The sequence below is a fragment of the Chiroxiphia lanceolata genome, chromosome 7, assembly GCF_009829145.1.
Source record: "Chiroxiphia lanceolata isolate bChiLan1 chromosome 7, bChiLan1.pri, whole genome shotgun sequence".
Lineage (NCBI taxonomy): Eukaryota > Metazoa > Chordata > Aves > Passeriformes > Pipridae > Chiroxiphia > Chiroxiphia lanceolata.
In genome coordinates this window covers 10,501,642-10,524,969 of record NC_045643.1, presented here as the reverse complement: position 1 = coordinate 10,524,969, position 23,328 = coordinate 10,501,642, and the positions used below count along the sequence as shown (strand labels likewise).

Here is a 23,328-nt window from a genome sequence, read left to right as displayed (position 1 = left end):
CTGGTGACTGCAGCAGGTTTGGGGGCAAGCAGGATTGTCCCTTTTCCCAGGACAACAGCCTTGCTGTGCTGCTGGTGGCTGAGAGGCTGCAGATATGGTGTATGCCTTGTTCTGGTGTCTCTGCTGCTGGAGGGTTGCATAGTAGGTGTGTGGGGACATCAGCACCTTAGGCTGTCACAACTCTCCCCCTGCCCATGGCTTGCCAGAGCCCAAAGACAAAGCAAATTTTTGACCTGAAAAACAAAACACCAAAACACTCTGTTAGTTCATATCTCCAGAACAGAGGCAGTGCCTAAATTGGAGTTTTCAGTCTTTACTTTTTCAAGTCTGTGACACTTAAGGTGACTGAACTTTCATAACAACCTCAGCAGTGTTATGTGACTGTGACCTGACATCTCCCAGTTTAGAATAGTGACCAGTAGACTCCCTGCTTTAACTTCTGGGAAGCACAAGACAGGTAGAAAGAATTGAAGCCATGCATTCTTCAGGCTACTAAATGGAAGATGTTGATGGATAACAAAAACTTGCAGTGTTTCCTAGAGGAGCCTTGTCTAAAAAGTCAGTTAATGTTTTATGTTTTCAGAAGATTTATACGGCTGCATCAAGTTTTAATGTCAAAAAACTATTTAACAGTAAATGAAAAAAAAAAACCTGAAAAATCCAAGCAATAATTCATGCTTTATGAAACAAAGCAGCTACCTCCTCCCTAGTTTAGAAAGAAACTTACTTCCTCTGTAGACTGGGTTTGACGAACAACGTCTTTACAAGATCTAGAAAAAAGAAATGTTAGAAGTTTGGTCTACTCACAGTAAGCAAAGACAGGAACAGAACACTGATGGTGCCTGCTAAAAATGAGTAATTTCTGCTCTTCTGAGGAAGAAGTGGCCTCACCAGTGACTACAGCAAAGAAAAAGAGATGCTGAAAACAGGACTGTAAACGAGACAAAACTAGGGGAGAGAATACATATCTTACACAGTCAGAGCCTGTGAAGGGAAGAACTACTGGAAATATGTAGGAAATATGTAATTTTTATGCAGCAGGTTTTACAACAAATTTGCCTATTTTTTAATAACCAAAATGTCTGGTCTGTAGCAAGTTTTATTTTGAATAAACATGGAAGACAAAGTGATTCACTGTGGGCAAAGACGAAGTGAAACGTGGGTAACAGTGATGACAGTAGTATCAGTGCTTATCACTCAGATTGCATGTAGGCATTGACAAAAATAAGCATTATCCCTTCCTTGTGCTCTTATGACATAAAAGAGTTTGGGTTCATGAAAAATTGTAATTTCTGTGCTGGAACAGCAAAGGCTGTACTTCTAGTCTCTGACTCAGTGCACGAGTGATGGGGCCAGGTAATGGTTCTGATGCTGCCATTATGTGGACTCTTGATTCTGCCTCCAAACCTGGCACATAATTTAGATAGTCACTGATATCATAGGGGTGAAGTTGGGATGTGTTGAACTTAAATTTATGATATTGCTTTTATTGCATCTTATTAAAGCATGAATGGCTCCCTGATACTCTCTAAAAGGTATGATGATTTCATCTTCTGGTTGTTAAGTTTTACCACTACTTAGCTCATTTTCTCCTTGAGGGCTTACTATTGAGTTCTTCATTCAGTGACATCGTTGCCCTTTTCTAATCAGCATCCTAGAATTTAACATACAACGTTGCTTATAAAGATGAGAACATTATTACTTCATTCTTTTCATCTAGTAATTTTTATATTACAGTGACCACCCTGTTTAAACATTTATCTGGAAAAGGCCATGTTGAAAAGAAAATGTAATTAAATATAGGAACTAAATATTGAACTCCTGACTTGAGGCTGAACTGATAAATGAAATTAAATTTACATGGGGAAAAAAAGGCATTGTAAAGCTCATCCAGTATTGCATTTTAATGTTTTATTCAACTAAATCTACAAAGCAAGCTGTATATATCAACTACAGGAATTGATAATTTTTGAATGTCTTATTTAGAATCCACTTATTGTAATTGTGTAATACTAAAGTTCCTGGATCTTTGGGAAAAGAAAAACAAAATAATCATCTGGATTTGAAATTCAGGCAGCACTGATGCAGAAGAGTTGGGAATGGCATAGTTTGGTTTTCCTAGACAGATTTAAAAAACAAAGCAAACAAAATAAGCGAAGCATTATACTTTATAAACAAGATTACTAAAGACAAATCAGTCTGTGTCCCTCATGTAAATTCAGGGTTTGGAGCAGGCTTGCTTTTGAAGGCTGTATGTATCTGCCCTCTCTACATGTGTGTTCAGACTTCTTGGCAGTCGTTGTCACTGAATCAGGAAGACAGAACTGATTTTCCTGTTGGACTAATTATAGTTCTTTAAAGAGATTAATTAACCCTTCTTTTCCTACAGAGCGACTTTATCGTGTCAGAGGGAGGCTGCAGAGTGTTACCTGCTGCTTGGGATTGCTTTCATGGCTCAGAGTGGCAGTGCAATGATGCTTACAGCCAGAGTCTCATGTCGGGCAGATGTCTTGGTGACCAAACGTACAATGTAGTGCTTCCAGAATTACACTCTGAGCCTGGAATACTGCTGAATCCATGGCTGGCAGTGGATTTTGACAGCTCTGTGAGATACGGTTGCAAAAAACAACCTATGATTAAAAACTTTTGGAAATTAAAATCAATGTGTATTTCTTTGGTTTTGTACTTTCCACAAAGTGCTTTCCATCTGTACCTATAGCACAGTAAAATTACCTATTCCACTCCTTCCTTCCTTGCTTCCTTCCTTCCTTCATGTGTTCTGTGGGTCTGAAAAATGGTTGGTTATTTCTCTGATGTGGTGCTGTCTGGGTAGATATGGGGTATGTATTGTCCTCTGGGAACACTGGGCAGCTGGGGAGAAGGGACAGGAGGATAGTTGTCCCCCAGCAGTATGTTAATTGTTGTGCCATCTGTGTGACCGAGGGCATGGGTGGGATTTTTGGTGTGATCAAGACAGCAGTGTGCTAGAAAGGGAACAATCACTAATCCCTTGGACTAATTCATAAGTAAGGGCTGGCTGCTTAGGAAGGAAGGGAAGACAAGTCCTTAGACCTCTCAGCTTTCCCTCAGGCTGGGTTTTCAAAGCACAGGCTGGTGTGGAAATGAGCAGCGGTACCTAAGGACTTGAGATGAGGGTAACAGAAATAAAGTGATATTGTGACAGTAGGAACCAAGTGTGCATAAAATTTCCCTAAAGCAATTAATCTTTAATGCTTCCTCAGTGTCTGGGTCTTCTGCCCTGGCTTTTGATTAGCTGTGACACACACAACTGGGCACTAGGCTCCCACAAGTTCCTCTGATGTAACTGGGGTGCTGTATCATATACAGAGGATGAATCTTTTTCAAGTGATGTTGCTGTGGAAAGGTGGAATTGGTATCTCGGAGACTGTAACCAGGGGGAAGCTGCAGAGAACACTGGTGGTGGTCATCAGAGAGCTTCTTTCATTCAATATGTACAAACTCTCAGGCTTGTAGCAAATGAGGCAGAACACAGGATATATTCCTCTTTACTTTCCAATATTGTCTCTGATTTATCTTCAGCAGCATTGATTCTTTCCTGTAAAATCATAGCTCTCTGGGCCTCTTCCTCTCCTGTGCTATTCTAGCCTTCAGAAACCTTAGCAGGAATGATCAGTTTGACATCCAATGAAGTAATTCCTGACTGTGAGGGTGATGAGGCACGGGAACAGGTTGCCCAGAGAAGTTGTGGATGCCTCATCTCTGTAAGTGTTTAAGGCCAGGTTGAATGGGTCTGTAAGCAACCAGGTCTAGTGGAAGGTGTTCCTGCCTATGGCAGAGGGTTTGGAAGGAGATGGTCTTTAAGGTCCCTTCCAGCCCAAACCCTGATTCTACATTAATTGCTGGGAGAGAAGGAGAAAGGAACCAAAGTTGGTCAATAAGAAAGGCTTAGCAGGTTGCAAAGATGGAAAAATGTAGGATTTGCGCAGCAAAGGATATTTTGGCTTGGGATTGAAGGTAACTGCACATATCCAGCCTGAGTTGAGTGTGGCTGGAGGCTGATCAATGATGTCCAACTGTGATTTACTTCCCCCCTTATCTCTGCTAAACAGTGCTTAGCAAACTCAGAGTGCATTGCAGCCAACTTATGCTCTCTTAATACAGAAAGCTGAATGAAAGCTGGACTCAGATAGCACTCCAGTGAAAAACTGCAAAAAGGCTGGCATGTTATCAGTTGTTACTTCCTACAAGAGCAAACTGTATTGTGTGGTTCAATTATCTGAAACTGAGTGGGCTGGTGGAGTTGGGTACAGACATTTAAAAATGTGATTTGTGTTTTTCTTTTTTCACAGAATCCAGCCTAAAGTATTTCCTGGGGCTTTTCTCAGAATCTGTGTCAGTGCAGCAAGTTAACTAGTGACAGCTCTATATCAGAGAGTAGAAATTTAGCGTGGTGACACTGTAATATCTTTTTAAGATGACCTAGATTAGAAATGTCTTGTTCTTGGTTTGTAGAACTCTGTTCAAATATTTAATATGACTTGGAGCTGAGTTTTTTCTTTTGCTTCCTGCAGAGACAGAAATAAAATTCAAGGCATAAATACTTAAAATGCTTCCAGGACCTGAACAGTTTCAGGGATGAGAGGAGCTGGAGTTAGGTTAGAATACACCAGAAACATACAGTCTGCCCCCATGGTCTACATAATGCTATGGCACGGATAGGGATGAGAGATTTGCTGTGTTTCACTCAGCTGCTTATGGCTGTATGGATTTCACCTCCTGAATTTTACAAGATATCCAGCTTAGAAGTTAGAACTCTGAATTAGGTTATATATAAGATTGCTGAAAATGCCTTACTCAAGGCATGTATCAAGAGAGCTTCTTCCTGCTGAAGGCTGGAGGGGCAGGACCAGTGCAGTCCCGGTTTTGGTCCAGTCAGATCTGAAGTCTTGACTGCAGAACTGGCTAATCCAAAGCAGGAGGAAGAATTTGCTGCTTTTTCCCTCCCCTCTCTGGTTACTTCCTCGAGATTCTGCCTGTGTTTAATGAGCCTGAAATAATCTGTACAGGCATATCACTGGGATGAAGGAGGGTATATCCACCTTTTTTGTTAACATCACCATGTTCCCATGGCTTAAAGCTCTCTGCCAACCATCGGTTTGGCTCGGTGCCTTGGGACTGAATTCCCCTTGGGCAGGTCCCATTTACAGTGTAGTTTCAGTTGGTCTGTGAGACTTTGCAGATAGCACAGAAAACTGTCATCTACTCATCTCACCCCAGAGGAGAAGGGATTCTGGACCCTACATAAAGAGGCTGCAAGCAGGACTTCCCTATGCAAAACTCTCAGTGAAAGCAGTTCGACAGGCTTTTGGGAACAGGCTACTTCCTTTTTTAGTTTCCTTTTTAAATTTTTTTTTTTTTTAACTCCTTGCTATCATGGTGAATTTAGATGGTGAGATGGCACAGCTTTTCCCACCCCTCTGAAAACTTTTTCCTCCCTCTGAAAGATGATGCAGCTTTCTATGCTTGGGGTTTTTAAAAGCACCAAACATTGCTATCAGTCTCTTAGATTAGTTCAAAAATTTTTGCCATCAATGTAAATGCGAAAAGGTTAAGTGGTCCTTAAACGAATTTTGTTTGTCTTGTTCTGAAAAATTGAAGGTCCTTGGCACAGCAAGACTATGTTTTTCTACATACTGTTCTGAAGTGTTTGGCAGCCAGTGAGTGGTGAGCTACATACACCAGTGTAAACAAGACATCAGAGAATGAGACGTGCAGGTCTTCAATTACAGTCAGGCAAGAGCTTCTCAAGGACTAAGAGGAGGAGGTTGTGAGATGTAGAGAGATTTGCTTTGTTTAGCAGATCAGAGGGGCAGGGTAGCCTGAGAATGGATAAACCAGACAGAAAAATAAGATATTAGTTTGCCAAACCAGTTTCTTGAAAAAGAGTTGAGCAAGTGAAGAGCTAAGCCTGGGCCTAGCTTAGACGCTCTCAGATCTCACTAGTTTCTGATGCATTACTTGAGTCACTTGTAAAAATCTATGAAAATGGATGGAGATCCATTGAGATCCTAATTTAGTTCCACAGACCCTTTTGTCGTTTATATGGGATTTAGAAGGTCAATAGCTGCTTCTTCTTGAATTCATGTATGGGGTTCATTTCCCCTAGCGTGATCCCAGAAAGATATCTCATTTTCAAAGAAGCTACCTGGGATAAGTAGTGGCAGTGCAGACACGTTCCCTGTGCTCTTCTTCAAACATCCTCTTCTCTGATGGGCAAAACGACTCGACGAGCTCTCTGTGAAGAGGAAGTGTTCAAATACCACAGGCATCCACGGTGTGGCCAAAGTGGGTGGCCAAGGAATCGTAAAAGAACGGTAAAGTCAGACTGGATTGGGAAATCCTCTGGTTTGTTTTGGCTTTATCATTTAGCTAGGTTACTGTAATTCAACTTTCCGGATCTCATTAGGCAGTTGATCAAGCTGTTACCAGCTCTTTCTGCTGTTGTCATTAGAGAGAGGTAGAGAATAATGCCCTGCTTAACAGCACAGACAAAAATGAGTGTTAAGCACATTGCCACTGCCTTGACAGCAAGCAGTTACATGCTTCAGCTGATTAAGTGGTGGTGGTGGTTTGCTTTTTATTTTGTAGTAAGGTTGCATATTTACTGAGATAAATTTGACAAGACTAATTCAGGAATATTCATGAAGGAGCTGGAGAGGACATTGTGAGTGGTACTGTTTAGAGACTCAAGATATACACAGTTTTTGTTTTTTAATATAAAAACATCTGTTTTAAAAAAAACCCAACTAATTACTTTTTGTCAAGCTTGAAAGTGTTCTTTTTGCAAGCGTTCCTTTTGGTATCAGACTGGTGGTGCATGACAACAACACAGACCAGTAAGCTTTTCACTATTGAAGTGGAATAGCTCACAAAAAATAAATGAGAGGCTGAAGTGTAAGCTAAGCAAGTCTAATTAACTTTCAGCTTTCATAAGCTATGGCCTCTCTAGCAAAATTGAAAATGGGGTTTGGATTAGAGATGGCACCTGCAGTTTGGGTCTAAAAAGGGGTTTGTAAAAACTGTTTTTTTTTTTTCCCCCTTCTTTCTGGCTTTGCTAACCACCTTGTTTTGCAGAAGGGCATCTGAAAGTGGACTGCACTCCCTCCCTCTCTTGTGTTCATTTTTGTTCACTGGATGATTTTTTTGCCCTCCTGTGTTACAAAGAGGCTCTAAAGAGACTAATCAAAAATAAGTGGGGCTTGCCTTGACTTTGCCAGGATGGTCACTCTGTGGCTGAGCACCCCCACAGCCTTTGTCTCTAGAAGAGGAAGCTCTCTTTGGGCAACAATTACCCCAGACCAGAGGGGATCAGTGTGTCTAGATGCGATATGGACAGAGAGAGGGTCTCTAACAAAGCTGGGCTGCCAACATTACTGCTTGATTTGTATGATAGGAACTGGAAAAAACAGAGAAGAGACAGCTGCATGTACAAAATCAGTTCATGTTGGGAGCTGGGGCACTGAGCCTCTGTCTTGCCTCTCTTCTTAATACTGAAGGGTTTCAGCACGAGATTGTGACCATGGCTGGAAGCTACTTGAGAAGAAATAGAACGAAGAAGATTTGTATCCTAGTTCCTCATCTGGCAAGAATGCATATGCTTACCCTTCTGGCTGATGCTTTGCATTCAAGGTTAACTTCTCCCAGATACAGAGATGTATTTAGGGCACGGGGTTGTCTCAGAGACATCTTGCAGGCTTTCCAGAGGGTATCCAGACAAAGCTGCTCAGAACTAGTAATGGTAACTTGTTGGAAGAAAGACTGTAATAGCTCATTATAACTCTCAGGCTCATCTTTCTGTTTAATTTGTGCCTGTCCAAAGTAATTTTGAAGCTGCTGGATTTGTCGCAGTCAGATTCATCATGCTAGGAAGATACTGAATTGTTTTCTGAAGTGAAGACAATTTTGAAACCTTTTTAAATTTCCATTTCATTTCTTTGGCCTGGCTACCTGACATTGCATTCATCAGCAAAGCTTTATTTTTGCTTGATTTTTTTTTTTTTCCTGTCAGCTTCAATAGTTTGGCTGAAGTTGAGTACAAGGATATTATCAGGATATGTTGAATCAAGCTAACTTTGTTAATCTGTTCCAGATTCAAAATAGAGGTAAAACATCTGCTCTGGTTGTTGAGCAGAGCTCCATGCCAACTGTAGTATGCCTAATGTAAAGAAAGAGATGAAATGCTGTTATGAACTGATCTTCATGTTCACACATAGTTACTCTGCTATTAATGGAAATAACACTGTCATCAGCCTCAGTAGTTAAACATATTTAATCTGAATTTTATACTAGCTATGCAAAAAGCAAATACCAGTGACTAAAATCTGCAAAGGATTTTAGTGTTTTTGAAAACAGTAATAACTGACTGTGGTGCTCTTCAAGCGCAGTGTGAAATCCACCACCCTGTAAGAGAAATCAGGAAACATCAACATTAGTCTTTAATGTCTTTTAAAGTATATTTGACACTGGCTATGTAAGAGAAAGTGATGTGAGAGATTTTATGAGTTTTTCTGGAGGTGGCAGGGGTGGGATGAGTGTGGAATGAGCTGCACTGTAGTGTTTAGGAGACAGGCAGAGGTGAGGCACTCTGTGTGTGATGTGCAACACAAGGGGAAGTTGCTTGAACCCAAGCAAGATCCACCTGTAATACAGTGGTAATGGTACAGTGTTTTAGATCGTGCTCAAGTCCCTAAAATGTCTTGTCCCTCTCTTATGTTGTTTTCATAACCCTGGAGGTTTGCTATTGTCTGAGGCTTGGTTTAGACACCCATGACAGCAGGACCTTGGAAGTGTTGCAGATCGCTGCTAAGAGGAAGATGAGTTTCAAGAACATGTGAGATCGTGAGTGCAAAATATATGTCCTTAATATCTGTGTATGAGTACACTTGAAAAAACCCCCATAGCTATAATTACCTTCTGATGAGTAAATGAGATGGGATCTGAAATTCTGCTGGAATCATGCCAGGTGTGTTTCTACCCAAAGGCACTAGACTCCCTTTGAACTTTTGGGAAAAAAAAATAAAATTATTGATTTCTGCTCTAGCTTATCCTTTTTGCATTAACTTTCATATTTATGTAAATGTGGTGTGAATTTTGGCCTCTTTTGCTTTCATTGGTTCAATCTCTTGCCCACTGAAGCCTACAGAAAATAATACCTTTGACTTTCAGTGATTGTTGGACTAGATCTATTTTTAAAATATGGTCTTCTACAGTTCACAGTTTGTAACTCAAATTGGTAACCAGTGCCCTGCTTCGTGTTGCCCTTAGTGGAGCAGGAACACATCTTCCTTGGATGCAGCCATTCAAGCTCTGTATGCCTTGGGTGGGGAAAACAAATGATTTCTTTTAGTAACAAGCTTTTATGTATTGCAAATTGTTCTCGTGTTTCCTTTACATTTTCTTTTGTGTATGCTGACCAGCTCTGATCTGTTTAGATTTTCCCTGTAAATCATGGTTTAGAGCTCTGTTTTGGTCTTCAAGTCAAGTAGTGCCCCAGACTAAATGTCTCCCTCCAGTCACAGCCTAAGCAGTACTGAGCTGTGTGATAGGACTACTGTGTGTTTTGCAAGTCTTAATCCTAATTTAAGTCTCTTCCTCTTTCATAATGTTGTTCAGTTACATTCAGTTAATAAACTGCAATCCCAAATTCTTTCTTACCCAGAACTGCTGTGTAACAGCTCTGGATTTCTCACTAACAGGCATGCTGTGTTCTCTTCCATACTGAACAGTGTCCTACTCTTCCTCCAGCCTAGTTGTTTGTATAATTTGTCAAGGTGGTTATAAATTCTGATCTTGCCCTCCAACGTCCTTGTGTCGTCTCTTGTAGTTCAGAAGTATCTGCAAATTTATTATGGCACTCTCTGTTTCATAGCTGCCTCCTTTGTGTGTACAGTAACATAAACCAGACCCAGCTAACCAGCGGAAGTTCTAATCTTACAGAGTAAGATGTTACAGGATCAGATGCCACTCCATAGTTCTCTAAATCAGGACTAAATTTCTAAAAACGAAAGGATTTTTATTAGAGCATGTGATGAGTGTCAATGCACGCTGCATATATCAGATAAAGCACTTAATTACAGTAGAGTAAGAGAGAGAGTGGACTGTTTCTCTGTACTGTTGAGTGTCCAGGCTGCCAGATGACAGGGAGGTCTCTCTGTGTTACTGCATTGAAGGAGGAGTATGAAAAGGTTGCTTAAAGCAGCTGCAGTGTGTGTAGCAGTCCTTGTCTCGCAAGGAAGAGGGGTAAGTCATGGTTTCACAAGTGATAAACTAAAGGAAGATAAACTTGCAGCATTTCCGTTTCTTTTTTTTCTACTTGGTTGCCATTGCTGCTGGTAGGGTCGGGTAAAGGCAGGATATCAGGTCTCCAGAGGATGTGGGGCCACTGAACGGAGGAGATGTCTCAGGTTGGGTTTGACAGCTGCAGCCAGCATGGACCTGTTCGTTCCCCCTGCACAAAGAATCAGTTTTGATAATTTTTTTTTTTTCTGCTTGTGGAATTTAACACTTAAGCAACTGGTTAAAAAAAAAAATAAAAATTGCTGGTGCGCTTGAAATGTGTTTGAAGATAACTGAGCAGGAAATGAAGCTTTTGGCAGAGTTGATGTTTTTTTAAGTGAGCTTCTCCCCTAACTGCTTTATTCTTAAACGTCTAACAAGGAGCAGACCTCTCACTGGGGTTGCTGTTGCTCTGTTCTGCTGCTGAACGTTTTATTTCTCTTGAGGTTCATAACCTTGTGCTGCCTGGCCACCTCTCAACTGTGCTTCTGGTGGGGAGAAAATGCAGGGCCCTTTGGAAGGCAGGTAGTGTAACATGGCAAAGGGCCTTTCAGTTGGGAGTTCTCTTAAGCTGATTTACACCAGCTGGAATTTATGCCCCGAGATTTTACTTTCTGCTATGTTCTTGTTCAGAAACACTGCCTTGGTGCCAGGACCCCTTCCCTGCTTCTGCCTAAATGACTGGATTATGGGGGAGGGGGGAAAAATAAAAGAAGGGTAGAAAAAAAAAGGCAAAAGCTCTGGGAGACAAAATACAGGTATGACAAGAAGTACTCAAATGGTTAAGTAGTGCAGCACTCACTGCTGAGAATGCATAAAAAAAAATTGGATCCTTTTTTTGGTAGTGCCATTACAATCCATGACTGTTTAATGGTGTCACTGATACATAACACAGTACTGTTACACAAGACACAGTTTGTATCAAGACAAAACCCCAAGAAACTTTGAACAAATTCAAGAGGACAGGAAAAATTCAGGGTACCATTAGATCGATTATCCTCGATCTTTGTAGGTATTTCAAGAAATCTTATTATGCTGTCTGTGGTAGACTCTTCTTCACTAAAATGGGTAACAAATGCTGGTGAATATAGCAAATGTTATGCTACTATGTTTATTTTTGTCTCATTTGAAAAAGCTTTCTTATTTTAACTAGTCTGCATCATGCTGAGTCTCTCTCCACTTGATTAATGTAGGACAGAATTTATTAACTAATTTTCTGATCTGATCTGGGGGCACTTAAAAAACCCCCACCAACCCCAACTCCAAATACCAAAACTAAAACAAAACCCCACCAGTTAAATCAAGACTAATGAGAATGAAGGAAAGGACACTGGGCAAGCTGAATTAAAGTCTTAGTGCTTTTCCTTTTTAGAAGTGATCTAAATTTAACAGGCCATGAGTTATTTTGGTGCCTTTAACTGATAAGTTTAACAAAACATAGGCAACATGCAGTGCTTTTGGTGTGTAGAGGAACTTCAGGATTCCAGGAATGGCAGGATGTAACCTTCGCTTCACCTGGAAACATAAGCAATTCTTGGGGCAGTTGATAGGCTTCATAATGAAAAATGGGAGGCAGCCAAAATCTGGAGCCAAGCTAACAGCCAGAAATAGATCTGCTGAGAGGCTTGTTTTGCACCATCCAGAATGGCATATCAGAAATTGTGCAAACAGAAATACCAGACTTGATCCAGCATTGCAGAAGCGGGGTCAATCCTGACTATTTTCCTTTTTAAGTATCGTGAAGGCTTGACCAAATGAATGTTGGGCTGAAGTTTCAGCTGTCTCAATTTTTGTTTTCTTTCTTCCTCACTTGGTTGAAATACAAGCGTGTGTTTGATAGTGCGTATTTGCAATTGAAGGTGTTCAAGTGTGTATCACCCAAGAACTTCAGCTCCCTTGCTCCAGCAGCATGGAAATGGGGCAGCAGAGAGAGAAGCCAAGGTTTGAACCTCTTGGAGAAGATGAGTAGAAGGGAGGAAAGGGCTGGGCACAGAGTGGACCAGAACGGGAGGGTGCAGGGGTGGTGGGGAGGCAGGAGTGTAAAGCTGGTTTATGCTCGTTACTTCACAAGGAGTGTGTTTCTGGGGAAGTGTACTGAAGTGTAGTCTGGTTTGCACATCACTCACTAAATGATCATTTGTGATTATGTGTAATTATAGAATCAGATCTATTGTCTTCTCTGTCTGGCCAGAGACACAGAGTTTTGTGGGTGGGGTGTAAGCAAAAGCCATCAGGGCCCTGCTGAGAGGGATCAGAGAGCCAGAAGCCTGTGGAAGTACAGCCTGGATTTCCAGTCTCAAGCCCAGTTTGTCATTGCAAAGGCTTGACTGGTGTTGGAGGGGAAATCATTTAAAAGCATGTGATGCAGGATGTGTCATGACAGCCCTGCTCCCTTTTCAGGGTTGAGCCATGCTCTAAGCAGTTCAGGCTGTTCTTTTCCAAACCTAGTGTAAGCAATATTCAAAACGAGATCCTTAATGGAAGGTGTTTGTCAGCTCATCATCAAACAGTCTTGTTTCAAATATCTTTATTGTTACTACTTACTTTAACCCTTTGCCAGTGGTCATACTTTTCCATTCCCTAATGCTGTGCAATATTAGTAATGAAGGAGAACTTGGGGTTTTGCAAAGTATACTCATTCACCTAAAGCTGGTGATGTGATTTTTCCCTTCACAACATGCAAAAGGGTGGTTTTGGTAGGCTGTAATTCCAGCCTCTGAACCTGATCAGTGCTGGATACCAGGCACCCAGCTGAATTCATCTGGAGGGGTGGGAGTCCTCCCAGGATGCAGGTCCTCCCCTGGACCATGCTGCCCTGAGGCCTTGCAGCCTGCACAAGCTGCCTGACTATCCAGCAGATTAAGGTTGGAGCTGCTCTATTTTGGTAGCTGTTTGTTTGTGATTGTCATGCAATTAGCAATGTATGCCAGTGATTAAATTCAGGTTTGTAATGTTACCAGCAATGGCAGTGTCTGATGATCATGTTAGAATTGCTGTTATTTCAACTAATTTTGTACCAAGTATTTCTGCAAATATTCAAGTCTCCATTTGTGAAGCCACTGTGGGAAAGGCTGAGTGCATACCTAAGTGGAAACTACCTATGGACCATGTTAGCATTAAATGAATTATTCAGACATTGATGAAAAATTACTTAGGAACCACTTCTGCATTACTGAGCATTTGACTAATCTTGAGGGGAGGGGAGAAAGCACTGAACACAAACACTGTTTGTACCACACTGCTGTCCTTGCAGACATCCTCTCCTGATGCCACTGGTGCTGCTCAGAACGTGTCCCTTAGGGTTAGACCATACTGGGAGCCACAGGTTTGCACTGGGGTATTTTCCATTTGGTCACCGAGCATTGTTTTGTTGAAGTTGCCATTCATCATTTGAATCAAATCATTGGAGGGACAGGCTTTCAGCACTGAGGCTGTGGGCAGGTTCAGGATCCTGTGTTGTCCAGGCAAATGCAGACAGCCCCCTCCAGCTCCTCTTTCTTTAAAAAGTTTAGGTACAAGGTTACTCTTGAAGCTAAACATATGCTCTAGTTACAGTTTATGTATAAGTTTTTTCCTGGTCTCAGGAGAGCATAACAGCAAATGAAGCAGTGATCGATTCTCCACTGCTCCTGTGTGCCCTGTGCCATTGGCACTAAAGTCCTTTTTATAGTCTGAAGGATGAATGCAGCCTGAGGTTTTGGAGAAGCTGTTATAAATGACATGGAAAGAAATGGGGGGCCATTACAGGAAAAACTAACACTTCTTGCAGTGAAACTTAAATGCCCATTACATCCCTCTAAACAACTTAGAGCACAGCATGGCAGCAAGTTATAAAGTCATTGGTCTAGGAAAAGTGTCAGAGCACAGTTGTGTCCTTTAAATGCCAGCCTAAAAACAACTGAAGATCTCTCAGTTTGTAAGTGCCATCTACACAGAGCTTTTCTTACTTTGGGGAATGTTGACCTGTGTTTTGTTGAATACCTCTGAGTGTCATGTAAGTGTGTTAGTCCTTGAGCACTGAAATGGGGTGGAACAAATTGAAATAAGTAGCCATGTGTAGGCATACATGCTGTCCTTTCTGCAGTGGATTGATGTGCAATCCTTAAATCATTTGGCTAGTCTGCAAAACGTGGAAGGACATAAGAAGGTAGAATTAAATGAATTGAAATATTTTTTTCCTGCCGTATTTGAAATGTTGCAGCATACAGGGTATTTATTGATCTGCTCAGTATAAATGTCCCAGGTGAGTACATTCACTCACTTAACAATGCTGTTAGTTTGCCAAGGTGCTTCCAGAGAACCAGTATACCCTATTTACAGATTTGATTCTCTCTGCTGGCCTTTCAGTAGCTTGGACAAGTCTCTCTGTGAAAATCTGTAATAGCTCTGAAACATCCCTTAGCAACCAACCAAGGGCATTCTTCTCCAGATACCAGCTCTGTGAAAGTACTTTGCTGTCAGAAGTCAGTATACAGAAATTCCAATAACAGAAAGGCACTCTTTGAAATAACAAATCAATAGTAAACTTTTTTGTATTTACCCAGCAATTAATTCCTCAAACACAGTAAAAGGCTAACCCCTGATGCAAATGAAAAAGACTACAAGGCCTGTTAAAAATTATTAGTATTGAGTAATTTGTGTACATGGAACTGTATAAATACTGAGCATCAGGGAAATGCACTCTGAAAATGAAGAGAAATCTAGTTAATGACTGTTCACTAATACAGACTGGTAAGTTAAAACAGTATTTCAGATATTCACGTGCTGTATGCTCAGAGGGAGAAAGTCCTAAACTAAAATTAGGAAGAGTCGTCTGCTGTGACCAGTGGAAGGAAATATATATACGTGATGTGACATTGCAGACAACCTTGTAATCTTGATTAATGGGAGTACCTACAGAAAAAGGTGTTTGGCAAAACATTGTCAAAATCAATACCACTTGGAAATGATTGCGTGTCTTGCTACACTGCCTTGCTAGTTAAAGAGAAATGAATACATGGACATATACAAGTGTTTAGTTCAGGAACTTGATGTAATGCAATTAGATCTAGTAAAGGATCAATATATAACTTCTTTTCACTCACAAGACCAAGTGACAGTATATTGTATCAAATTGGCATGGCAATCGATTCTCCTTTCCCAATCCCCCTTCAGCTCTTGTCAAACAAAAATATGGCTTAAATAAGTCCTTGTTTGTGAGTCAGGATGTCTAAAATCAAGGTAAAATATTTAATATATGTTAGTTATTTGTTACTTAACAAGAATACTAACTGGTTTGCTAGGAGATTCAGCCCCCACTTTAAACATAGTAATTAAAATGATAGTTGAAACAGTCCCCTTAAATACTGCATCTCATCTGGAGTTCAGAGACTTGCCAATGCCACTTGGTAATAGTGTCTGCTGTCCCCTGTGCTGTCAGATCTATGGAGGAGAATTTCCCAGTGCTGGACTCTGTCAGTGTGGCTTGGCTCTGTGGACACCAGCTGAGCCACAAGACATTCTTCCACGTGGGTTTAAGTTCTCTGTTGCTGAAATAATTATGCCTTCAGTTCAACAAGTTAATTTTCCCTGGTGGATTGAAGTCCTTGTGATAGCCCCATGAGCCATAAAGATAGGGATATGTTGCAACATTGGAAGATGTCTCCAGGTAAAATTTTATTTTTACTAAAATGCTTTTTACAGCACAAAGTAAAAAACAGTCTAATAAAACTTGTTGATAAATTTTGTACTTATCGTAATAACTCTGTAGAAAAAGTAGCATGGAAAGGGTTTTGCTAGCTGCTGGAGTATATTCTCAGAAAAAAATGTGAACACTCCCAGCTGAAACTCTCTTTAAGGATTTGGAAGCTCCAGAGAGCTGAGATGACGAAACAGTTGTTCATCATTCCAAAACCCTGCACCCTTGCTTAATTCTAATAATAGTTTTATATAACCTGCTCTGTGCTTGTGCTTTTTAATTCTTTATGAGTGTTTTAAGAACCTCTGAATTTGAAGAATTTTAAAGTAAAATGTTTCTATAAATGAAATAACCCATTCATAGTGTCACAGGTTTTAGAAATTATTTCCAAAAATATACTTTATCTTTCTTTGATAATTAGGAAGGGAAAAAAAAAAAAAAAACACAGAAGTTACTTGAAGTCATTCATGCACGAATGTGGTAATCAGTGAAGATCAAAGAAGTAATCTGTTCAGGTCATTGGACGTCCATCATCAATGTGTGTGTAACTGCACAAGGTCCATCCCATCACTGTCAGCTGCTGAATGGAGCAATACTTTTTCCATTGTGCTGATGGATGCGGATGCAGGTTCTCAGTTCTGACCTCAAATTGCAGCAACAACACTGCAACAGACTTCTGACATATTTTCCCCAAACAGGGCATCATGCTTGACTGAGCATCTTACCTTGAAACATGTCTTAATATGTAATAAAATTTCCTTGACAATAATGTGTCTCCCTTCAAAACTAATACCTTGGGAAATGAAGTGGAATAATGATGTAGTAAATTAGGAAAATGGCCAATTGGAGGCTGCACAGCAGTGACTCAAGATGATTATTAACCTGTACTGGTTTTATCTATCCTTTCCAATTGCAGGCTCTGATAGTTCCCCATTGTCTCTGTCTCTTGCTGTTACAATTAGCGGTGAAATATTCTATTGTAATTAATTTATAAAAGGTAAATTATGAGGAAAACGGGCTGAAGGACTAAGGCCTTTATAATGGGTATATGGCAACTTTCTCCTGTCAGCAAAGATTATGTGTATCAGTGGTGTGAGACTTATAACCTGCTTCAGAGGCACAATAAATACTGCAGGTAGATATGACCATGGTGTGGTGGACATAAATTGAGATGAGGATCTTATAAATGTCACAAGTCTAAAGAACGCAGTGTTATTATCAATCTGCTTTCTGTGTTAAGTAGCTGGTACTAATTAAAAAGGTCAAGCATTTCCTGTAAAGCCAAGTGTCTGATTCAGATTTCTGGCAGAGGGATAACGGGTCAAAGTGTATTATTGTAGATCTTCCTCTCTTTTTTAATGTACCAATGAACAGTACTTTACTCTTTCCCTTTTAAAAGAAAAATGTCACTTGTAACAGCATTTGAACTTTCTTTTTTAAATCCAATCCGTTTGAAATTTGAGGGTTTTTTCTCTCTTTTCTCTTACCTGTGTCTGAGGTCTCAGCTGAAATGCCATCAGAGCCTGGCTGATACCTTTTGTTTAGTGCTGGGCATCCCTGCAAATGAGTTCAGAGAGTAATCCAAGCTGCTGGGGGTATTTGTTGCTTGGCCAGTGGGTTGTGTTGCCATTCAGCTTGAAATTGAGGAGTTCTCTGCTTTCCTCTTATTTTTTTTTTAAATTTAAATATTATTATAAATGTACATGAAATGAAAATATTTTGGTGTGAGCATTGTGATTTCATAAACATTCACTGATTCTTCATAGCTGTTAGTATTAGGAGAGAAGGGAACAGACTCTGAGCATCCTTCAGTGGGAAATAGTCTCTCTGGCCATTTTGACATGGGCTGGGAAGGAAACATGCTAAATGGGTCAAGTGAAATGCTATTTTTTTTTCTTCCTTTCTTTTTCAAACACCCACAACAATCCATAAGACTGCAGACAGTTGTGATAAGAGATGCTGCTTTAGTCCTTTTTCCATTGGAGGAGTGGCAAGAATTAAATTCCAGTGTGAATGTTTCTCAAGGACATAAGGGATTAATATGTCTTAAAATAGACATCATTAACTTAGAAATGTATTTTCCACATTTGAACTTGATGAGTTTTGCAGTGAAAAGATAGGGGGAAAAATGGTATTTTCTTTGTTCTTTCAACCTGTTTGTGAATTTTGAGAGAACCTGTTTACAAGAGAGTTAAATTCTGAAGAGTCTCAAGAACTGTTGTGGTTTTATGTGCTTAAGTAGGCATGCATGCTTCCATTTTGCAGGGTTATTTTAGATTCTGGTGATTGCACGGCACCACAAACTCTGTTTTTGCCAGTAGGACCATGAGACAACCTGGAGGTGGGCAGTGAGACTGGGGGGTGCCCACACTGCCTTCAGGAAGGGTCATGGTGCAAGTGGGGCCATCTCCCGTTTCAGCAATTGCTCCAGGGAACAGGGATCTTTGTAATTTGTCCCCTTCTTTTTCTGATCTCCAGCAGCAAGATTTTTATTCTTTTACTTCAGCGGATCACGTCTTGCCAGCTTGGTCAATAACTCAAATATTTGCTGCTGGGGGTCCAGAACAAACGTAGCCAGAAGGACTGAAATTCCCAGCTCTGGACGTGTAATGGGACAGTTGAGCATATGCAGCTCCCTCTCACTGATGGGTGGAGCCAGCACTGCCAGAGGAATGTGTGGCATATTGTTTCTCCTGTATGCCCGATTTATTTATTTATGCATTCTGATCCATAATAGCATAATAACAGACTTGGAACAATAAGATAATTATTTTGCTTCTTGGGTGGTTAAAATTAACTGTGCTTGTTGCATATTTATTCAGTAAAAAAAAAAACGCAAGATGTTTAGTAATTGCCCAGAAATTCATTATCTGCATAATGTTCTGTTTCTAAATGTGTATTGCATGACCATTAATCTGTGCCAACAGCAAACATGCAGCAATATCTGATGTAATTAGTTTTCCCCTTACATGCCAAGGAGAACATCTGGGCTAATTGCATGTTGTTGACAAAAGTTGCCATTCTAATGGGGGTCTCTGTTTGTGCACACACACACACTCATTATATGTACAAACATGCCATGATTTCAGTTTATCCTCGAGCAAACTGATAGCTCTTACTGATGAGATACTCTTGGTGATTTGTCGCTGGGGTCATAAAATGTCTGGAGGCAACATTAGTAAATGTTAGCGGGAATAAGATGCTCTCCTCTTAAGCAGAAAATAAACAAACCTGTAATGCTGCTGCTTCTGTTTTGTTTTTCCAGCCGCCACTGGTCCAAGCGATTTTCAGTGGTGATCCAGAAGAGATCCGGATGTTGATCTACAAAACTGAGGATGTCAACGCCTTGGTACGTGACTGGGCATGTTATGTGCCTGTGGTACATAAGGGCTGTGCTTATGGGCTGTTACAATGGCAGTATGGAAAATGTCCTTAGTAATTAACACATAACAGAATGAAAATGATTGGGAAGTCAGAAATTTGGGACTTCAGTGGAATCCTAAGTAGTGGTCTGAAATATAATTGTCTCCAACAGTTGACTTTAAAATTTTCTTACTGTATGGTAATTATTCCAAATGTGCAGGTCAGTCAGGGACACTTTTTTCTCTGACTGAGAAAATGAATGAAAACAGCTGAAAACTGCATATTTTTACTCTCTGTAGAGTTTCCTTTTGTGAAGAGCCTTTGCAGATCAGGAGCTGTTATTCAGCCTTTGACTGTGCTTAAAGTAAAGCTTCACATAGGTCTCAGCAGTGAGAGGCAAGGAAGCAGAATCTTGGCCATAATTTGACCACAGAGGAATTACTGTTCTGGAGATTGGCTTACTCTAGCCAGAATGGTAAGCAGCTGTAAAGCAGTAGTATTTAAGTACTTTGGTATTGGAGGAAAATATCTCCATTTGAACTTGGTCTTTTTGCAGAAGTTTGGATATTTTTTCCCCCCCGTTTCAATTCTAACTTAAATCCATACTGTTAGAATCCTGTCAGTCCTGACTACGATCTGCGGCCTCTGAAAGTGGTGAGAATATAAAGTAGAAGCAGAATGATGATTTCCAGGTGTTTCCTGGACTTTTGAATCAACCCTCCTTTCCTTCATGTCTTTCTCTGACATAAAGTCTTCAGTTTATTTATAGCTAACACCAGCACTTGGTCTGGTTTAGTCTTGGCACTGAAACTTTTGCAGGTAGTGGGGTCCAACCTGTTGGTTCGGAGCTGCCGAAAGGAACTGGAGAAGTGATCCTACAGATCTGGCTGACTATGGCTCCACTCCGTTTGCTGTCAAGAGCAGAAAGACTTGCTTCTGTTTTAAATTGGGAATCTGATCCAAGACCTTGACATTAGGCTTTCCCTGTGATTATCAGTATCTGGTTGTTTTGTTAAAAGTTCCTAAAAGTGCTTCATTAAAGAATCATTTCCCTTGAGTTTCTTCTTTATTTGTTTTTGCTGTTGGTCTAAAAAAAACAAACAAAAAGCCCCAAACTAACTAAACAAAAACCCCACAACAAACTAGGTGAATGTTGTAGTTCCTCTGCATTTCATGTTGTTTTTTAAAATACTGTTTCCTGCACAAGATTGTTGCCTGCTTCTCAAATGTTTTTCTATCCTTTGGCTGCAAGTGTGTAGTGATGATTGCCAGGGAGATGCTCTCAGCTGTCAGGTGTGATATAGATGAGGAATACATATTTTGCAGATGAGTACCATGGTACTTAATAAAAAAAGTCATTGAACTTGAATGGTCTGCCCAGAACACTATTTACAATACTCAAAATCCATCCAAGAATGCTTTGCCTGAACAGCTATTTTGTCAGGAGCAAAACACAAACCTTTTCTTTTGAGTAATTAGAAAAATACTGGTCAGCGTGAAACGTGGAGATTGTGCTCTGAATAGTGACTGCAGACAAGTGTTAATTGCTTAAAATATCACTAAAGAAAGACCAAAAGATTTCCCTCCCTTGTGCTGTGAGCTGGCAATTTGCATTGCGTGCTTCTGTTTCTATTTTAAGGGTGTTTTTAATTACTTCCATGTTAGTGTTTGGTTGCTCACGTGAGAGGAAACTCTGACACTGTTTGGCAGCGATTTGTCCTTTGTTGATCATTTTGGTTGGCTCCATTAACATTGGAATAGTTTAAATATAGGTAGGACAGGGATACAAAATAAAAGGCTGGTTTGTAGCAAGCTCTGAGAATTTCTGGAGTTTTAAAAATTGGTTTTTTGGAATCTGCAGCAAGAGAAGTATTTGGAAGATAGAACAAAAAGCGCATAGAGAAACTCCACAAAATTAGGAATGTATGTGCATACTTCCTAAGAGAAAATTAATCTCAGGAAAGAGTTTGGAGGAAATCTTGGAGGAAATCAGAAGTTTAGCATGCTACTACTTTTTTTTTTTTTTTTCTGGTCTGGTAAAATAATTATTATCTTTCCAAGCTGGGAAGTGTATGTTGATAGAAATGGCTACATTTCTGGATGCTGCTATAATTGTGAATTCCATGTTGCAACAAAGTGAAAGCTGTGACTGTTTGGCTTACAAGTGTGGTTTTAGTTCATTCTGCCACCACAATTTTCACTGTGACCTCTCCAGTCCCCAGCTGTGCTTTGGGGGGAGCATGTGCACCCTGAGGGCACGGACACTGTTATCCTTAGCTGTTATACTCGGTAAGCAATTCCCTACCGTGGGGTACCAAATGTGCACTGTTTCCTTGGGAAATGTGGTCTGCCTGTGGGCAGTGTTCAGCAGCCTGTTTTCCCAGGACATTTGCAATATTGGTTGCACTATCTAGACTGCCAGACTAGTTTCAGGTAGGCATTGTCTACATTTGCTGTTTGGTGCATTTAGAAATAGTAGGGTGATCATGCTCTGTGTGTGTAGGTGGGGATATTTTAGGGTGCTATTTTTACTTTGGGAAGAGTGGGAGAGAATGACTCCCAGAATCCAGGGACTACTCTGGATCCAGTTGTAACCCCTTGTTATTTGGGATTTGTAATACATGCAGCTGTGCAGCACCCTACATCTGCAAAGTCCATTTCTTTCGTGTGATGTTATAAACCAAAATCTTCCTGTGAAATTTCCATTTTCATCTTAGTCTTCCAGTTTCCCCTCAAAATATCTAAAGCCAAACAAAAAAAGTCAAAACCCCTTCCAGTATTCTTCCCTATAACTAATGTGATGTTTGCAAGCCAAACCAGACATTTAATTCCCTCTGTTTTTATTTTTTATCCCCTAATCCTGCGTTTTCTCTTGGATAGAACCCTAAAAACACAAAATATATTTAAAACTTCGATGTCTCTGGATTTTTATTTTTGGGAAAGTAACTGGTGTGCTACCTCACTCCACCGGTGAGACTGTTGAAGGCAACATTTGCTTTCCCAAAACATGGGTGCTTCTGTTTCTGCTGCTGGGGCACAGTTGCTGGTACAGCCTTTTGGGCTTGATCCTTGCAGCCTCTTTGCTCGATGCTCTGCCAGCTGGAGAAGCTGCAGATGCTTCTTGCTGCTCATCAGCATCAAGAGATAATTGTGTGAATGTTTATTATGGGTAAGGAGGGCAAGAAGGATCTCACTATGGAGAGACATGTATGTATGTATGCTGTTTATTACTTCTTTTACACATTTTTCTGCTTGGTAAGGCATAGATTTGCAGGACTGCCTTCGTCAGGAGGATTCACCCTACATCCAGGTCTTCACACACACAAAAAAGTTATATATATATTTCTGTAATATTGCTAAGCATATTTTTGGAGGTGGTATAAGTGCTTGAAGGTACAAGTGCACACATGTTTAGGATTGTGAGTCTGAAAGGCTTTGCATGCTTGGGATAGCTGAAGACCAGCTTGTCATTTAGAGTGACACATTTGACTTGGGACTTAAGAGAGACTGTAATGTGGTATTTCAGTTACCTTGGGATACCAGACCCTCATCTCTGCTCTCATCCAAGGAATCATGATTTTCTTTTTGGCGCTGTGGAGCCTTGCAGGAGAATAAAGCTATGCTGGAATTAAATACTCCTCTTTAAGATGTAGTTATGCTGTGCTGGAAAGTCTTCTGGAGGATTTAGCCAAGAAGTTGGAAAGGCTTCTGCTTTGACACAGTATGACAGTTTGGTGCTAGGTAATAGCTGTGTTTCCAGTGGTATTTAGCCTCTAGTAGTGCTGTTTGATATACTGTTTCTTTAAGTGGGAAGTGATAGGAGCAATTTTTTCTACAGATATTATGAACAATTCTCAATTATGTAAGGAAATTGAATATGAAATTACATTGATGTTTGCAATGCAATGTAACTACCATGACTTAATTTTTTTTTGTGTGTGTTAGAATTTTTTTCTTTATGTTTTATACAG

General features: G+C 40.4%; 1 protein-coding gene across 16 annotated transcripts in view; it reads left to right on the top strand.

Moving 5' to 3' along the window:
- ANKRD44 (ankyrin repeat domain 44) overlaps nucleotides 1–23,328 on the top strand; it is a 135,565-nt gene that overhangs the window by 41,107 nt on the left and 71,130 nt on the right. For all 16 annotated transcript variants that reach the window (XM_032693982.1, XM_032693987.1, XM_032693977.1 and 13 more), the window contains exon 2: nucleotides 19,260–19,343. In XM_032693982.1, coding sequence (XP_032549873.1) covers nucleotides 19,260–19,343 — 84 coding nt within the window. The remainder of the gene's footprint in view (nucleotides 1–19,259; nucleotides 19,344–23,328) is intronic.